Genomic DNA, 19,358 nt, shown 5'->3' with positions numbered 1-19,358 from the left:
CAAAGCGCTGATCATTCAGTCTCAGATCACTTGTTCTGTCCAAATAAAAGCAGATAGCTCTCTTAAGGTCCAAAAGATGAAGTCTCTCCTCCTCCTTGGAAGGGTGAGGGGGAGGATAAAAGGTGGGTAAAGTAATGGACTGTCCCAAATGGAAAGGAGTAACCACCTTAGGAAGGAAAGAAGCCCTGGTCCTTAGAACCAACTTATCTGCATGAATGATCAAGAATGGAGGCTTTGAACTTAGAGCCTAAAGCTCACTTACCCTCCTAGCCGAGGTAATGGCAATCAAGAAGACCGTTTTAAAAGAAAGAAGCCTCAAAGGACAAGTATGAAGAGTATCAAATGGAGAACCCATTAAAAAGGTAAGAACGAGATTCAAATCTCACTGAGGCATAATGTAAGGAGTGGGAGGAAACTTATTTGTAAGGCCCTTAATATGCCTCATGACAATGGGGGACTTAAATAAAGACGGCTGGTCTGGCAAACATAGAAAAGTAGACAAAGCCGACAAATAGCCCTTAACAGTGGCCACAGCACAGCCCTGCTGGGCCAAGGACAGTGAAAACTGAAGAACATTCGACAAGTGGGACTTTAAAGGATCAATGGATCTCTCTCCACACCATTTAACGAATCTAGACCATCTCGATGAGTAAACAGACTTGGTGGAGTGTTGCCTGGACAATAAAATAACATCCACCACATCCGGTAGGAGAGAGAAGGAACTCAGGTTGCCCCGTTCAATCTCCAGCCATGAAGGTGCAGGCTCTGGAGGTGGGGGTGTAGAACCTGCCCCTGAGAGTGAGACGGAGCAGAGGGTGCGATGAGAGGTGAAGAAGATCTGTGTACCAAACCGTTCTTGGCCAATCCGGGACGATCAATATGACTTCGGCCCTGTCTTGGCGAATCTTCTTCAGAACCCGAGGAATCAAGGGAATGGGAGGAAACGCGTAAAGGAGTTTTGAGCTCCAATCCAATTGAAACGCGTCCCCCAGCACTCCCTGCATCGGATACTGGAGACTGCAGAACAACGGGCAGTGCGCGTTCTCGTGGGTGGCAAACAGGTCCAACCGAGGAGACCCCCACATTTGGAAGATGTGATGGACCACCTCCGGATGAAGCCGCCACTCGTGATCGGCCGAGTAATGCCGACTGAGACTGTCCGCACAAACATTCAGCACACCGGCTAGATGATTTGCAAACACACAAATCTGATGGTTTTGAGCCCAGGACCAGAGTCGCAGAGCCTCTCGACAGAGAGACGATACAACCCTACACCTCCCCGTTTGTTGATGTACCACATCGCGGTAGTGTTGTCCGTCAGGACCTGAACCGACTGACCGCGAAGGGAAGGAAGGAAAGCCTTTAGTGCCAAACGTATCGCCCGCAATTCCAAAAGGTTGATGTGACGCAAACTTTCCTCTAGAGACTAAAGACCTTTGACCTCCAGATCCCACAGATGAGCACCCCACCCTAGAGTGGAGGCATCCGTGATCACTGTGGCCACAGGTGGAGGAATCTGAAAGGGCTTTCCTTGAGACAGGTTGCCCTGCACACCCCACCAAGTCAACTCTGCTGCACCTTCTCTGGAGATTCGGACCTTCTCCCGGAGATCTCCGTTGTGTGGATACCACTGCCTGCGGAAGCACCACTGGAGTGCCCTCATGTGCCAGCGCGCATGACTGACCAACAGTATGCAGGAAGCGAGCAGGTGTAGTACCTTCAGGACTGGAACAACCCCACCATCGTGAAACAAAGGAATCATCTCCTGAATGTCGAGAACCCTCTGTGGAGGCGGGAATGCCCGACACACAGTAGTGTCCAGTATTGCCCCTATGAACAGGCAGCCATCTAGGTAGGGAACAACATGAACCCCTGACCTTCTGAGATGTGCTGCCACCACCGCCATCACCTTCGTAAAGACTCGAGGTGCGGAAGTCAGACCGAACGGAAGAACCGCAAACTGGTAGTGTTGCGATCCCACCGTGAACCGGAGATACTTATGATACGACTTCAGGATGGGAAGATGAAAATACACATCCTGCAGATCGATGGACACCATCCAGTCTTCCTGTTGCAGCGCAAGAAGAACCTGAGCCAGGGTCAACATTTTGAACTTTTCCTGCCTGAGGTAAAGATTCAAAATCCTGAGGTCCAAAATCGGCCTTAAATCGACCGTCCTTTTTGGTGATCAGGAAATGCCGGGAGCAGCATCTCTGACCCCTTTCCTCCACCAGGATCACCTCTTTCGCACCTTTCTGTATCTAGGTAAGAACTTCCTGCTGTGAAAGCAGTAAGTGGTCCTCTGAACACCAACCCTAGCGAGGAGGGTAAGGAGGAGGAAACTCTAAAAAAGGGAGGGCGCACCCATTCTCTACAAGATTTAAAACCCAACGATCTGAAGTGATCAGTTTCCAATCTTGTAGAAAGTGGGACACCCGACCCCCTACCGGACCAACATGTTCTAAGATGGGGGATCTAGAACTGCTTTCCTGAAGTACCAACGGTGGAGGGAGGAGAAGTGGAGGAGGATTGCTGAAGAGAGGCTCCCCTAAGACACCCTTTATTCTTTCCTCTGTACAATTTGTACAAAAGGGTTCTGCTGCTGCTGGCCCTTTTGAGCCTGCTGGTGGCCGCGAAAGGAAGCAGCTCTTCCAAAACCACGATACCACTTGTAGCCGTATCCCCTGGACTGCACCTGGAGGTCCAGAGACCTTGCAGTAGCCCTGCTTTCCTTAAAACGCTGTAAGGCAGAGTCAGCCTTTGAACCAAATAGTCTTGACCCATCATAGGGCAAATCCACCAGATACGCTTGAGCATCAGGAGAAAATCCGGACGATCTAAGCCAGGCTTGTCTTCTTGTCGCCACAGAAGACCCCATCACACGAGTCAGCAATGTCCAGACCCGATTGTATCACCTGACGGGCCGCAGCTTGAGAATCAGAAAGGGCCTCCAAGAAATTATTCCGATCCTCTTCAGGCAACTTTGGAGCTGGCTGCTTGACTTGAGTTCATCAGAGCATGGATATACCTCCTAAAAAGACAAGTTGCATTAGTGGACTTTAGAGCCATACTCGCAGAAGAGAATACCTTCTTTGCTGCCTGCTCCATTTTTTTAGAAATCCCTATCACCAGGTATGGTAGAGAAAGAACCAGAAGATTGCTTCGAACAAGAAGCCTGGACCACAAAGCTTTCTGCAGATGGATGTGAAGACCGAAAAGCCGGATCCCAAGGAGCAGGGCAGTACCTTCTTGAGATGGAACGAGAAACTGCAGGAGCAGACAAAGGCTTCTGCCAAACTTCCATTATAGGCTCCGTTAAGGCATCATTAAAGGGTAGCAGCGGTTCAGAGGCTGAGAAGTTGTGTTAAGAACCTCCGTAAGGATATTAGATTTTACCTCCGCTGAGGGAAGTTGCAGATCAAGCAATTCAGCTGCCTTCCTTATTACTACCTGATAAGGAGCAATGTCTTGTAATACTCCAGCCTTCGGGGATGAGAGATCCTACTCAGGAGAAGTATCCAACGCACTGGCCTCCTGTAAGCCCTCAAACTCGTCCACAGACTCAACAATTTCTCCTTCCTCCTGATCCTGTGCATATTCCTCCTCCTCAAGGAGTCTCTGCGCCTCTCTTCTAGAGCGCTGTTTAAGAATCGGTATCAGCGGCGCCAAGCACCGCGCCGGTGAGGACATAAACAGCATCGATGGAGGAGTCTCAGCTTTAAACCTCGGCATCGATCGAATTTGAGGCGGCGCCGACTCAACAGCCGAAGGAGTCCGCGGAGCCGGAGTGGAAGACCTCGGCGCCGGGAAATGCCAAGCCGGAGTCGACGGCAAGAATGGCACAGAGTGCTTGAGCATAGTGGTGAGGCACACCCAAGTTAAAGGCCAAAGGACCCACGGGGCACGAAGGCGCACCAGATGGAGTAGAGGCCTTGGCAAACATGCCAAACATCGCATTAAGAAAATGCGTAGGGTCTGACCCAGGAACAGGAAAAGGAGAATATGGATCTGCACCTTCCTTAAGCGGAACCAACTGAGGCCGAACCGGAGCCTGCAGAGCCGGGGACGGCGCCCGCACAGGTGAAGCCACACAGCCTGGAGACAATTCCCCGGGCGTCGGAGACATAGCTGGAGCCGGAGAACCTTCATGCGATGAAGAGCCCTTTGACGCCGGCGACCTCGGAACCGGAGATGGAACCGGCGTCACCCGTGGAGATGGACTCGGAGAAGGCGAAACAAAGTCCTGTCTTCGAAGTCGCTTAGCTGGAGAAGGCGACCTCGACCCCGAAGCCATGACCTTCGACGAACGGCGCCGAGAGCCATGTCTCCTCTTAGACTTCTTATGTTTTCTTGATTTCGAAGTATGAGAAGCCGACGACTTCGTTCTTTTACGACCCCTCTTCTCCTTCTTGGCTCTGGCTATAAACAGCTTAGCCTCACGCTCCTTAATGGCCTTCGGATTCATCTTCCTGCAGCTTCGGCATTCATCAACGTCGTGATCAGACGATAAGCACCAGAGGCAATCATCATGCGGGTCAGTGATCGACATGTGACCGCCACACTCTCTGCAGGGTTTAAACCCAGACTTCCTAGAAGTAGCCATGTGTATTTTGTCCTTGGGACAAGTAGGCCCAACCCCCTACATCACAAACCCTTTGACTGCCCGTTTACAGTACCACATTATAGATCATGGAAAGGCTTTGCCTGCAGTTAAGGTAATATTTGTGTCCATGTGTTAATGCTGTTCAAACGTGTATTTATGGTTCATTAATGCAAAACCTTTATTATTATGGTGAGTAATCTAAGTACATGTTGTAAGTTCAGACTGTACTACTGACAGTGGGTCCAGTATAAAAATGTGTACACACGTTTTAAATATTTAGAAATATGAGGCTATGCATACTGCTCCCAGAATGCTCTCTGATTAGATGCAAATATATGCAGAAGCTTGAAAGCAAGATTGATTATTCTTTGTTTTCAAAATAAAATGTTCACCAAAAAAATGCAAAAACATTTTGCTATACTGTAACATTTTAGGTACCATTTTCCTGCAGCATCATTTAGTCAAATATGTTGATGTATGCTAGTGTTTCCCAAAAATATTCATAATGGAAAATCAGTGTAAACCAGTTTTAATAAGATTATGGGAAACAAAAATAAACAAGCATTGGTAAAGCCAATAGGTCTGAAATTGTTGGTCAGACTTTTGGTTTTGCCAATGCGTGACTTGTTTTGGCATGTTTTTTTGTAAAACCTTATTGGTGTGGGAGCTACTGGGCCCTCATTGTAACAAACATTGGCAAAAGCAAAAATTGTTTTGGTCTCAAAAAGCACACATTGCAACAGTAGTTCCTGGCGCTGAACAAAACGACTATGTGTTGATTATGCTCCTTGTGAAAGAACAGAATGCTGTCACTCACAGTGAAGCTAGCCGACAGAGAGAGAGACAGAATTTTAATATACACAAAAAGTCATGGTTAACGCCAGACCTAATCAGGGGCCCAATTATTAAATAAAGTCTCAAAAGTGCACTCATGTCCTTGCATTAAGTGCAGATTTATGACTTTCATGAATTTACAAGACTTTACAGGAGTAGGCCAAGAAATAGTACTCCTAGAAAATATTGGAGAACTCTATTTTAGCATAAGCTAATGCAGGTGTAGATGTGCTCATGCGAAAATCTGAGTGTTTGCAAGTTCACTTTCCCTCCAACCATTTTCTCCCCAACCCTGAAAGAAGTTTTATGTCTGCCATTGTCAGGAGTAAATTTCCAACCTTTCTCAGTATGGGAAAAGATTAGAGAAGAGTTGGCAAAAACCCTTAAAATATGCAAATTAGTAGGTTTGCACAGACTCAAAAGGGCATTCCAACCCTGGAACTGATGCTTACCTTCAGTGCTAGTATGTAGATCTGCTGAAACGTGGCAACATAAGGGAATTGCTAGTATTCAAACCCTACTATGGAAGAAGCCATGGCATAATCAGAGAGGCTATTCCGGAGCTCTTATATAATGAGATTGCTGCCATAATTTGTCACTGCATTACATGGCACTAAAGGGACAAGTGGATTTTGTTACAGGACAAGTAGATTTATGAAGCAAACTGCCCCATGGACAAGTAGATATTTTATAAAATTCCACACCCCTGCCTCGAGGATACAAAGTTTTCTCTATAGAAAATGGGGAGCCCCTAGAAAAACCATTATGCGTCGACGGCGCCGGATAAAAGGGAACTGACGTCAGCACGCCGCGGAAGGCTGGCGCAGGGGGTATTCAGAAGGAGAGGAATCCACAGGCAGAAGTATCCATCAGAAGCAGCTAGCAAGTTCAGCGCCTTGAGACCCTCATGGTTGATTTGCTGCACTTTATAAATCCTGATTGATTGATAAATCTATCAGTCAATGGTCTTAGACACATGGGATGGAAGACAGTCAGGGTAGATTTTTTTGCTGGCATTTATAGATACATTAGCCATAGTAATGGTAATGCAGTCCAGTCCAGTCCAGAGGATGTCTAGATGGTTTCCTGATTTTTGCTAAAGCACTCATCCTGCTTTAGCCAATGGAATCACTCTTAAACACAGGTTTATTTAGGAAAAACAGCATATTGCCTTATGCTTAAGTGTAGTGTAAAGAGAAATCCTGTACATCTCACAAGAGATGGATGATGCTGTAGTGGAGACAGGGTTTTATGAGCACACATTGCTACATTAGCATAAGTGCTTTAGAAGCTAAACGCCATCTTGCCACTTTGCTGTTTTGCACACGACACTACAGGTAGCTGTTATTACAAGTAAAACTGCTTGCTTGCTTTTTCTTCACATGAGAACGGTCTGTTGTTCACATCCCTAGACATGCCCCGCGACCTTAGTCTAAACACTATGTGCAGAAGCCGTCAAGGTCAAATAACAATGTATGCTGTAGAATTCAGGTTGATCGGCCCACGCTCTAGACACAACAAGCACATAGCTGCAAATAACAACCTCGGGTGCCTTTAATATTGCATTTGCATGCATGATTCAGACACTTGGAGAAAACCTTTCCAGACACAGAGAGCAGAGTTGATCCTGTGATGTGATTCACCTATGCTGATCTTTGAGGTATGGGGTTCCCCATTCAAACCTAGAGACCTTCTATTAGTTTTTTAAACTATTTTACTAGCCAAGGGAGGGTGGTCCACAAAGTATTATAGGACTTGTTTTCCACTATCATTTTTAATATGATTTCTCCCTTCATTTTCTATGGTATTGTAACAATGCTGATGGTTTTATTTTTAATCATTTGCCTGCTTGTATTAGCCAAAGTACTGCACCTTAGAGCACATAGTTAAAAATAAACATTTTAAACTTTTCCGTGTCTCTGATTACTCGTGTTGTGGACTGATATGAGAATAATAACGAAAAGGTGTTTCTGATTCCCACCATTCCTGAGAGTACTCCAAGTCGCTTGTTCTGGGTTGTCTAATCATTGGTAGCTTCGAGATGATACGGAGAACGAATGAGACACTGATGCTAGTCGGATAGGGGTTCTGGGTACTGAGGTGAGTTTTTTGGTACACCACAATTCACTGAGGTCCTGGTTTCCTGCGCATAGTTCTGTGCATGAGCAGAATCCCCGCAACAATGCTCTGGCATGGACCAGTGCATGGGAGCAAAGAGGGGGATTTTTTAAAGGACCTTGAAGAAGTGGCTGTTGACTAAATGGTGCAAGAGTATATGGCACCGCTCCCCCTATAGGTGCTGAAATGGGAAGAATTCTTGATGTACAAACACTGCTGGTGGAACTAGATGTGGTCAAGAGGGTTGGTTGTGTATATTGTATAACCGAGTACTGAGACCCGCTCCGTCATCACCCGAGAGGATGAAAAAAGTACTTTAAACTATTAAAATACTTGCTTAATATTTTTCTCTTTCGTCAAGTTATAAAAAAATTAAAATATCTCCCAAAAATAAGTTAACTGGCTGTCTCTACTCTCTCTCCTGTAATCATCTGGTGAGGAACTGCGCACTCAGAGTTGAGCTAGTGCACCATAAACACACTACACACATACCTTGCACCCAAAGTAGAAAGAGAGGGGGGCAGTCCTGGCAAACTGCGCAGTATTACCAGGGAGGGCCAGTAGGCAGCCATCCTAAACCTCCTGAGCAGGAAGCAAGCCTAGCTTCTGGAGATGGTGAACTCAAGAGCGGGACACCGGGTAACTATGTCTGAGACCTTCCAACTTAGAGTGAAAGAGATGAGAAGAGGTTCTAGCCTTGCCTTGGTTCCAGAAATAACACTTGTTGGACATTCTGCACGGATGACAACGATTTTCCTTCTCAGGACATGTCCTTTGACCTTCACTATCAAACGACATCGATTGGGTGGCATTTTATCCTTCCGCGGAGGCCACTTTCTCTACCAAGAACTGTTGTATATTGTATGGCCGCTCAGCACAGTACACAGTAGGCCTGGCTGTTACCCATTGTATAGCACTCCATGAACCTCACACTCATCTTCTGAAGGGCAAGCGCAGATTAAAAGAACATGGTGGGTGTCTGCAGACAGGAGGTTTTGGGTTCAGAGGCAAATAGTGATGGTGACACAGTGGCCACCTGCAGGTATGAGAGACAATATTGTGCAAGTCATTGAAGGACTGATCGTTAGGTTTAAAAAGATCTTCATCAGAAACTTAGCATGGATACGTGGGAGCAAAAGGCGATTCAGCCCCGCAGTCGATGCAAACAAAACGGAAGGGGGTGTAGAGTATATCCATCCGACTACCGGATCAAGCCCATGTACGTTTTAATGTTCAGGACAGCCCGATGAACCAAAGCCTCTGAGTTCAAATCAGAGAGGAGTCTGTTCCAATTCAGAAAGGGCACTCACAGAAAGCATCTGCCTGAACTAGGCATTTACCATCTGTTCCAATTCAGAAAGGGCACTCACAGGAAGCATCTGCCTGAACTAGGCATTTACCATCTGTTCCAATTCAGAAAGGGCACTCCCAGAAAGCATCTGCCTGAACTAGGCATTTACCAACACGTATACTCTATAAGCCTCTATTTGCATCGCGCCCTCTGGTATTTGTCGGAGGACATGAGCATAGATACAGAGACTGGACTCCTGGATCTGAAGAGTCTAAAAGGCACCAAGTCGGCTTGTTTAAAGAAATGATGGACAACAAAAATGGTAAATTTATAGAAAAGGATAACATGCTTTTTTGTGGATCAGGTAACGCCAAGGTGGATCAATGTACCCTGAGAAAAGCAGGACACAAGCCACATTTGCAGGATAAACACAACCATACACATACTTTCCTTTAGATTCACTGAATGTAAATATAGTTCATGTGGATAACATAAAAACCTAGCATGAATGCAGCACACGCTGTCCTACCGCAAATGAGGGTTCAAGCACTAGAATCCATCGGATGCAGAAACTCAAAGCATTCATCTGCACTCTTCATACATGAGCCGCTGAGGGTTGCCACAGGGGACCAGATGAACTTCATTAGTCTCATGAACTATCCAGAGGCTTAAACCTACAGTATCACAGGGAGGGAAGGGATATACGACTCACTTAAACTTGTAGCTCTCCCGCTTGTTATTTACAAATCCATCCGCTAGGTCACGCGGGACAAGAATCTCCAAGGTTGAGGTTGAGTTTTCTTCATCATCAACTGAATAGATCTGCAACAGAAGAGACATTGGGAGAGGGTGGTTACTTTTCGTGCAATCCTTGGGAAGGAGATGACAAATTCTCCATAACGCAGACATTTCTTAATTTACTTACACCTCTGAAATAACCACTTCCACACTAGTCTGCGAGACGAAGAAGACGACCTAGTGTCCCGTAATAAGATCCTCATCTTGTTCACGGAGCTTTATGCATTCTATTGGGAGGGGCCTCTCACCACCAACACCACCACCCCCCCCACACCAGCCCTGAGGACCACCGCCTCCCAGAGGCCTAAAACATGTTTTAGTTTGCGACTGCGGAGAGGACTTCAGAGGCCACGCCCCCTTTCTCAACCACTGCAAACACGCTTCCTGGCGCAATGCTGGTTGGGGGATGAAATTCCCTTGGCTCCAGAGAGTCCTTGGGGGCCTGCAAGCCCTCCTAATACCTCCAGTAAGTTCCACAAAGCAGGATTGCTGAGATGTCTTCGGTGATCATGCCTCCTTTCTCAACCACTCTGAAAATGCGCACACAGACACACACACACAGACACACACACCAGAACATCCTTACTGATGGTAACAGTGTTAACTGAGCTGCTGCATTTCTGTCTAATACAAATGTTATATGTGTATAAATATATACACAGAAACCATAAGATAAAAACAGCAGCTTGATCACTGAAGCTCATATTGTATGTTTATTTATCAAGTATGCACTAGCACTTTATTAGGCGGTGAATATATCCCAAATTTCACGACCTATGAAACAATATGGATGTTGCACTTTATATGACACTGACACTTTGTATAAACATCTTAGTGCTGCTAACTTAAAACCTAATACTAAATGGAACACTACTTTAGCATTTCCAATAGTATCATGCTAAATTGGATCATAAAATTCATTTTGCACAAACAAAGAACCTGCTGCTAGATGTGAACCTTAAAGAATAACTTTCGAACAGCACCTTAATACCAACATTGCGCTTGCACTTTATGAGGAATCTCTGCGTATTGTACCTCTGATGGAACCTCATACAGAGAATCTTGAATGAGTATCCCACAAACAATAGTGCATTTGTACTTTTCAAACCGATGTCACCTCATCCCGTCCCCTCAACCCCAGTCTACCGTCACTCATGACCCTGCTCTTTTACGCCCCCGTAGAGAGGAGGGGGCCCCCCCATCCGTGGACTGCTGCTTAGTATGTGTACTGTATATAAAGAGCCATTTCATGTATTTGAGTGCTTTACTGTGATAATGAATTGAAATGTCTCATTTCTGAATGAATTGCAAAAAACATAATTAAGCTAATGTGAAACCAATGTACTTTACATGAATTAAATGTAAAACATTGCGGATTAATTGCTTAATAGGGGAAACAAAATGTGAGGTCTAGTTACGACCTAAATAGTAAACATTGTTGATGGACTATGGTCACAAACATTTTAAAAGGACTAGCTAGACACCAGGAGCCAAATGTACAACCATTCACTTTAGCGAGTCGCAAATTGCGCCGAATTTCCGACTCGCAATTTGCGACTCGCCAAAGTGAACGTACAACAGTGTCTCAGACACCGTTTGTGATTCCCAACGGGGTCACAAATTGCATGCCTCATCAATATTCATGAGGCAAGAGCAATTTGCGACCCCATTGGGAATGGCTAGCAGTCACAAGGATGGCGGCCTGCTGGGGTCAGCTGACCACCATGACTGTGACTGCTTTTTAAATAAAGCAGTTTTTTTTGTTTTTTGTTTTTTTAAATGCAGCCCATTTTCCTTAAAGGAAACCGGTATGCATTTAAAAAAGAAAAATGAAACTTTTCGGTTTCATTTTTTAATGGCAGGCAGTGGTCCCTGGGACCACTGCGCGCTCTTAAAATATATTTTCGCACACACCCACAAAGGGGAATGGGTCCCCCTGGGGACCCCTTCCTGTTTGCAAGTGGTTTACCACCTACTTGAAGTAGGTGGTAAACTGCAAGTGTTTTGCGACCGCAAATGCAATCGCAAAACAACAGTACATTGCATTGATACTCGCTAATAGGAAGGGACGCCCCTTCCTAACAGCGAGAGTCGCAAACGCTATTTTGAGAGTCTGTGACTCGCAAAATTACGTTTATACATGCCTGGACGCCTTTATTGCGGTCGCAAATGGGCCAATCTCCCGTTTGCGACTGCAAAAAAGGGTTGTACATCTGGCCCCAGGACTCTATGGTCCTGTGGAAGGCAACTCACCGAAACGCATAGACTGTCCCATGTGCCACGAGTGTTGAAATTAAATAAAATTAATTTGAAATATTACCCCTGGAGTGCTGCCTCAGTTACGTCGAACCACAAGAAGAATGGAATTGTGAAAATCATATTATATATATATATATATATATATATATATATATATATATATATACACACACATACATTTCTCAGAGAAAGAATTTGCGCACTCACAGTGAATTGCTCAATTTGTAAATTTATTGGCCATATAGCACAAAAGAACCTTCGATTATATATATATATATTCTCTCCATCAAACGCCCAGATCTTAGGGAATACACACGAATATATTATATATATATATATTCACTGAAAAAACCATAGGTTTCACACATGTTATAGTTAGCGGAAATTTTACTGATAAAAAACCAATGAAATTCCCCCGTTATAGTTAGTGCAGGCAACTATAACTCACGCGACCGCAATCCTCTGCTGATGCTAATACTGTATTTAGACACTTATTTGCCCATGTCTTCTTCCATACATTTTTAGCTATACATATATTACAAATATTTTTTTTTCATAAAGACACATATGTCATCAGCAGAAGATTGCGGTCGCGTGAGTTATAGTTGCCTGCACTAACTATAACGGGGGAATTTCATTGGTTTTTTATCAGTAAAATTTCCGCTAACTATAACATGTGTGAAACCTATGGTTTTTTCAGTGAATTTGCAAGGTTTTTTAAATGCTAAGTTACTTTACGCCATTCGTGGCGTGCGCGCCCACTTAACGCAGTTCGTTCCGTGCGCGCACGGTGCGCTTCGCGCACCGTGCGCGCACAGTGAGCACGCGGTGCGCTTCGCGCACCGCGCGCCCACTTTACGCAGTTAGTGCCGTGCACGCACGGTGGGCACGCGGTGCGATGACAAAGCAAGAAAGCACGTCAACAAATCTGTTTCTGCTTTCCTCCGTGACTATGGTATGGGTGCCATTTACCACAACAACTTGCGTTATGACATGCAAGACATTTATAGAGGAGATGGTGTGCACTTCAATGATGAAGGGAACAGAGTCTTCCTCTTGAACCTTAGACTCTGCATCGGTACTTACTTGTAGGTACCACTAAAAAATCATTTCATAAACACAACGGCTCTTTTTAGAGCCCCCTAATATCTAAACACTTAAATCTGATTTTCATTTTTTTTTTTTTTTTTTTCTACCGTACGCTTACCGTAAGCTTACCGTACGCGTACCCCGTGATTTTTTTTAAAATCAATAAATGTTTTCTTTGTACTTTACAGTCCTTCTTTGACCCCCTCACAAATGTTAGGGGGTCTGTAACTCTCCTCATTGCCCCCTTTCCTTGTTTTCACTCTTTTTTTTCAGAGTGAAATACACAAAATGGCGGCCGCCGCTTCCTGGTTTCGGCCGATTCGAATGTTTACTAAGATCTAAGAGCCAATCAGAATCGCGCTCGCGCACGCCACCGTACGCTTACCGTAAGCGTACGGTAAGCGTACCGTAAGCGGGCTCAGATATATATATTGATTTAAAGGCTATTTTCTCAGAATCTACTGAACAGATTTACACCAAACCTACAAAAGGCACTTCCTTGACCTAGGGACTACCTCTCTGCCAAATTTTGAGTAATTCTGTTCAGCCGTTCGGGCTGTAGCTCGTTCTAAAGGTCCTATGGAAAAATGCATGGGAAAAACGCGTTTTGGGACCCCCCTTTTATCTCAGCCCCCGCTTGACGGATCCCCCCGAGACTTTCAGGGTAGGAGCGGAGCGTAGCGCCCCACCTATTTTGAGAAATTCGCGAGGATTCGTCGACCGGCGCCAAAGTTATTCAAAATAGAATGTTGAGGTTTTCCTATGGAAACGTGGTCCTAACTATAACTACCTACTGGCGACCGCCAGTAGGTAATAATATATATATATATATATATATATATATATATACACACATACATATACACATATACATATATATAGATAGATAGCTAGATAGAGAGTTTATGCAGTGTGTTACTATCCGAACATCCATCTAATTTGGACTTTGCTACAGATGTGGTAGGGTGCAGCAGTTTCTTGGTTGGTGCAGTCACTGCGACGGAATTATAAATAAGAGCGCGAGGCAGCCCCATGGACTGTCCTCTGAATAAACCTCTGTACTGGGTCAGGTCACTGAAACTATGTGATTGCTGTTCCCGTGAGGAGAATTATCCATCCTCCTCCTCAATGGCTTCTCCTCTGGATCCTGACCCTCACACTCACACTCTGCTTCTTTGTCCCACACACTGATGTGCTCCCTCCCACACAGAGCAGAAGGTCCCAAGGAACACCCTTTGGACTCCACCATCAATGCTCTTCTGTTGTGAGTCACAAATGGCCATAACAAAGGCAAGGACTCAAGGAGCAGCCAAGGAAAGTTGTAACCAGCTCCAGGCTGTTTGTGCAGGTGCACAGTTTGGGAGCCTTTCAGCATAGAAGGCACGAATGAGTCAAGTGCATAGAAAACTAAAGGCAGGCCACGCAATTGTGTGCTGGTCATATGTCATATGCTTGTTAGCCTCTGAAAACAATAAAATCCGTGCACACTTATACAACACACATCCTTCATCTGTATCATCTGGGCCTGGCCATGTTCACAGACTGGGACGAGAAGTGTCCGGTTCGCAGGACGGTGGTGGCCCCAGAAGCAAACATGGGTGGTGTGTGCTCAGCCGGCGACACTGAGCTGCTCACTTCTGCATTCAAGAGGCCTCCCGCCTCTTTGTGAGCCACAGAGCCAACAGCTGGCTTTTGTGGGTGGTCAAAGCTATTTAATTGTAATTAACATTTAACTTGTTACAGGACAATTATTTACAGGCAAAAACAAGTATTATCAAGATGCTGAAATCCAGAGCAGTTTTAGGAGAGCTCAAAACATACACTAACTCATTCAGGCCCCAATCATTAACACAGGGCCCCATCGCCCTGCTCAAGACAACCTAAGTCAGCTGCTAGACTTGTCTCCAACTGGGAAGAACTTCGACCACATCCCATTGATTCAGCGTAAGATCCGCTGGATCCCTCTATCGGCAAGATTCAAACTCAAATCATGCTCCTCACCCACAAGAGATTGACATTTTAATAAAGCCACACATTTAACAAAGCTCCTCACCATTTCAGGCAAACATCTCAGAAGCCATAACTCGATACAGCCGAAGGATCTCCTTCAAAACTTCACTCGCAGAGGAAGACTCCTCTTCTGGAGCTGGGACCTCCACTTCTAACTCTCTGCGCTTGACTTCAGAAAACCACCTCTTTTGCCTCCTACAGGATCAACTGCGTCTCTACTACTCTCTTAACCGGATGTTAACTCTGTTCTTCTGATGCCAGTTACAAATGTAGAAGATTAAAGGAATTATAATGAGTTCTTTGTAGAGAGGCCCAATACCGTTAGGTGCCCGTGTGCTTTATAAAGCATAAATAGGGTGGACACAGGCAAGGGCAAGTCCTGTTTGGGCCTGGAAGGGCCTTGGTCCAGTGAAACCTACAAGGTAAGATTATGATCATGTGCCTCAGCCAGCATCCCATACTGCGAATCCCCCACAATCACACCCAGACGTACACAATCCAGACACGCCCATAGCATTCACACAACACTGAGACCCAACCTCCTACACATCCCACTAACTACCACACACCCTGAAATGACAGAACTCACATTTTAACTCATGCTCCTTCTGGAGTACTCGATACACCAGACATCACAGACCTCATCACCTTGAACAAGCTTGATGCCTTCCTCATCACAGAAACATAGATCTTCCCCACATCTTCACACATCCTAGATGTCCTTCCCACAGGCTACAGCATCCATCACATGGACTGCACACATAAGAAGGGAGGAGGCCTCGCTTTCATCCATAAGTTCTCCTGGTCACGCATACTAGGCAAGCAAGCAACACTCAACTTCATGGAACTATTAACATGCCAGTTCACTCTCTCTGCCACTCAGACCGCCACCTTCCATCTGATCTACCAGACTCCCAGGCAGAACAAGGAACTCATTGCTGAATTCTCAGATCTCCTCACCACCTTGTCTATCCGACATACCCTCGCCACCCTATTGGGTAACTTCGGCCATCCAGAAAATGCAAGCTCAAAAAACAAAGAGGCAACCTCTTCAACCTCATCGATGCACTCAACGCGGTACAGCATGTCACAGACCCAACACACTGCAAAGGCCACATCCTCAATCTTGGCATCTCAGCATCACCAACAATCCAGTGCAACCCCTCTAGGCCCTTGCACTGGACTGGACACTCTGTGATCTCTGTCTCTTTGCTCAGCGTACTACCAACGAACCAAGGTCAACCCAAAAGAGAAGACCAAACATTCAGACCCCTCAGAGATTTTTCGATTGTCAACCTAATGCTTGAACTCATCTCTCACCCCATTAACTCCATGTTTAATGCCACCAGACTTCTAAACAACTTCAACAACTTCTTGGAAAACTATGTGAAAGTCAACACCCCAATTACAAGACACAAGTGCAAGCCTGAGCTTTCAGCATCTCTGTATTCTAAGACTTAGTACAAAATAAGTGATCCTAAAGCAGACAAGAAAGAAAATGGAAGGAAAACAGAACTCCGAGGACTCCTTGACACTAAAGGCTCAACACATCAGCCAAAGCAAATTATTATACTATTACCATCAATAAAGCCACCAACAGAAGCAGAACACTGTCCAAGACAAACAAGCACTGCATCAACCTCCTGCCAGTCCCACCTATTCCTCACTCCCAAGAAAAGTGCAATGCCATCAACCTCTTCTTCAGAGAAAAACAATTCCAAAGATCTAACAGCACATTGACAATACCTAGCCCGCTTCATCTCTCACACCCTTCCCTTCCCATAGAATCCTGCAATGGTCAGCCTTCAAAGCTCTCTCTCCCCAGATGAGGCTGACATACTTAAGTTCCACAAAGCCACTTGGTATACATATCATGTCTAACTATCATCTTTCATGAAAGCTCTCTTGTCCATACTTACCACCGCCAAGGCCACCCTCACTTAAGGCATATTCTAGGAAGCTCTCAAGATTAGCCAAACCCTCCTACTACTAAATAAACCTACTCTAGACCCTGATGAACTCACCAACTACAGGCCCATCACTCACCTACAATTTACTGAAAAGATCACTAAAAATACAGTCTATATTCAACTACAAGATCACATCAATGCTAACCATCTCCTCCACGACCACCAGTCTGGATTCAGATACCGCTGGAGCACAAAGGCCGCCCCTTTACACATTGTAGATGGGGGCGTCTTGACCACAGACGGACATGATCTCTGCCGCTTGATATTGCTGAACGTATCCGCTGCCTTCACCATATATTAACTATCCTATCCTCGGACGCACCTTCCAGTAGCGGACGGGATTCATCGGCAATGTCCATCACTGGTTCTCCTCCAACCTTTCCAACCGACGCCAGTTTCTTCACATGGACATCTCCAGGTCACAGAAGACCCCTTTCACACTTGGAGACCTCCAGGGTTCCTACTGTCTCCGGTCATCTTCCCCCCTCATATGGAACCGTTTGGGCTCTACACCCATATACCGATGATACACAACGCCACTTGAAAGACTGCTCTGCTTCAGGCCTCAAACACTGCTTACACATCACCCAGACATGGGTGTCCAGCACATACATGAAGCTCAACACGACCAAGACACAATTTCTGTTAGTTGCAAAGAACAACAACAAAATATAGAGTACAAACTTGGCTCAATAACATGAACCTTGATGGCTTCAAACCTAAACTCTCACCAATTTTCAAAATCAATTGGATGCACCCTGGACACCAGGCTCTCCTTCAAGGAAGACATTGCAAATACACAAAGGCTGTCTGGTACCAGCTCTTCTCTGAAGAAAGTCAAACCTTTTCTTTCAGAACTGCTGTTTAAGCCCTGGTACTCTTGCGTCTGGATGGTGGTAATACCCTGATCCATTGCCGCCCAGACTTCACACTGGCATCCCTCAGGGGCATCCTGTCCGTCACAGCACATCTTATCCAACGCCTGAAGAACTGTGATAGCACCCCCACCCCGATGGAACTCCACTGACCCCATCCTCCCTAACCAGCCTGCACCATGTATGTTCAAAACCAGCTGCATCATTTACAAATCCATTGCAACTAGCACCCCCCCGCCTATTTTGCACACAATTTCACCATCTCTGACTGCAGAGTAAGAAGTGTAAAAAAGGATAAAACAAGACAACAGGTATGAGAAAGTGCCTCTTTTGCATGGTTAGCCCCCCACTTTTTGCCTGGTGTTGATGTGGCTTCAAATGTAGGGCACAGGGTCCCTTCCTACCAGGTCCCCTGTGCCAGTGCTCCTTCCCTAAAACAAACTCCCAAGTGTTACTTCTGTCCCATGCAAGTCCCTAATAACTGGTACCCTGGGTACCCTACGGCCTGGAAGCTGTAATGGGCCCCTTGGGACCCCCTTCACTGGGACAATGCCACTGCCCTTGCAGCCTGCATGCCCCTGTGAGGGAGAAAAAGACAAAGTCAACATGGCACCCTGTCTGGGTGCCATGCCAGCTAACACTTGCTGGCAGCATAGGTAAGTCACCCCTCTAGCACGTCTCATAGCCCTAAGGCAGGGTGCACTATACTACTGGTGAGGGCATATCTGCATTAGCAGATATGCCCCTACAATATTGGGCACCATTTCCTAATATTGGAAGCGCCAGTGAAGCCATAGAAAGTACATGGGATGGGAACTTGACAACCCCAGTTCAACAACATCATGATGGATTCACTGAATACAGGAGTGCTTGGTACCAAACTACTCATTTCAATAAACCCACACTGATGCCAGTGTGGAATGTATTGTACCATGTACCCAGAGGGCACCTCAGTGGTACCCCCGGAATCCCTACCAGCCCTGGTGTGGTGGCTGACCGGCTGTAGGCAGCCAGCCACCACCAGACCCCTGGGTAGAGAGCCCCTGCTCTCTGAGACCAGATACAATGCACATCCTGGGCAGAGGTGTCATGCCTCCTCCCCTTGGGTGAGCCAGTGCTCGAAGACGGGAAGCTTCAAAGGCCTGCTGCCTTTGTAATGCGACCCCCAGCCTCTGCTACAAGCAGCAAATGGGAGCCCCTGGTTTACACCCCCACTTTTAGCGAAAAACTGGTGGAAAAATTAAAAAAGATAGGAGGTGTGCCCTCTTCTGCCAACCCCAACCCTAAGGTGGGGGGAAGCAAGGTGAAGCACACTTTTCAGTCACCGCCATCTTGAGGATGGGGGACCCCTCCAATCAGGGCTGGGTCTATGCTCACTCCCACTGGAGAGTGGCATAATAGAGGGTCTAGTCACCCCAGGTGAGGTGCCCATTGGCCCTATCTGCTACTCCCCCTAAAACGCCCCCTAAATTTAGTATTTAGGCGGCACCCCCAGACCTGGAACCCAGATA

At 46.0% G+C, this 19,358-nt stretch overlaps 1 protein-coding gene across 1 annotated transcript in view; it reads right to left on the bottom strand.

The window, feature by feature from the left end:
- KIF6 (kinesin family member 6) overlaps window positions 1–19,358 on the bottom strand; it is a 1,720,339-nt gene that overhangs the window by 1,607,810 nt on the left and 93,171 nt on the right. Inside the window, exon 2 of the mRNA XM_085610234.1 lies at window positions 9,559–9,668. Within this exon, the coding sequence (XP_085466360.1) occupies window positions 9,559–9,668 (110 nt within the window). The remainder of the gene's footprint in view (window positions 1–9,558; window positions 9,669–19,358) is intronic.

The sequence above is a fragment of the Triturus cristatus genome, chromosome 6 (assembly GCF_964204655.1).
Source record: "Triturus cristatus chromosome 6, aTriCri1.1, whole genome shotgun sequence".
In the NCBI taxonomy this organism is placed as follows: domain Eukaryota; kingdom Metazoa; phylum Chordata; class Amphibia; order Caudata; family Salamandridae; genus Triturus; species Triturus cristatus.
Note: the sequence above shows the minus strand (reverse complement) of the source record. Positions and strands in the feature narration are given on the sequence as shown.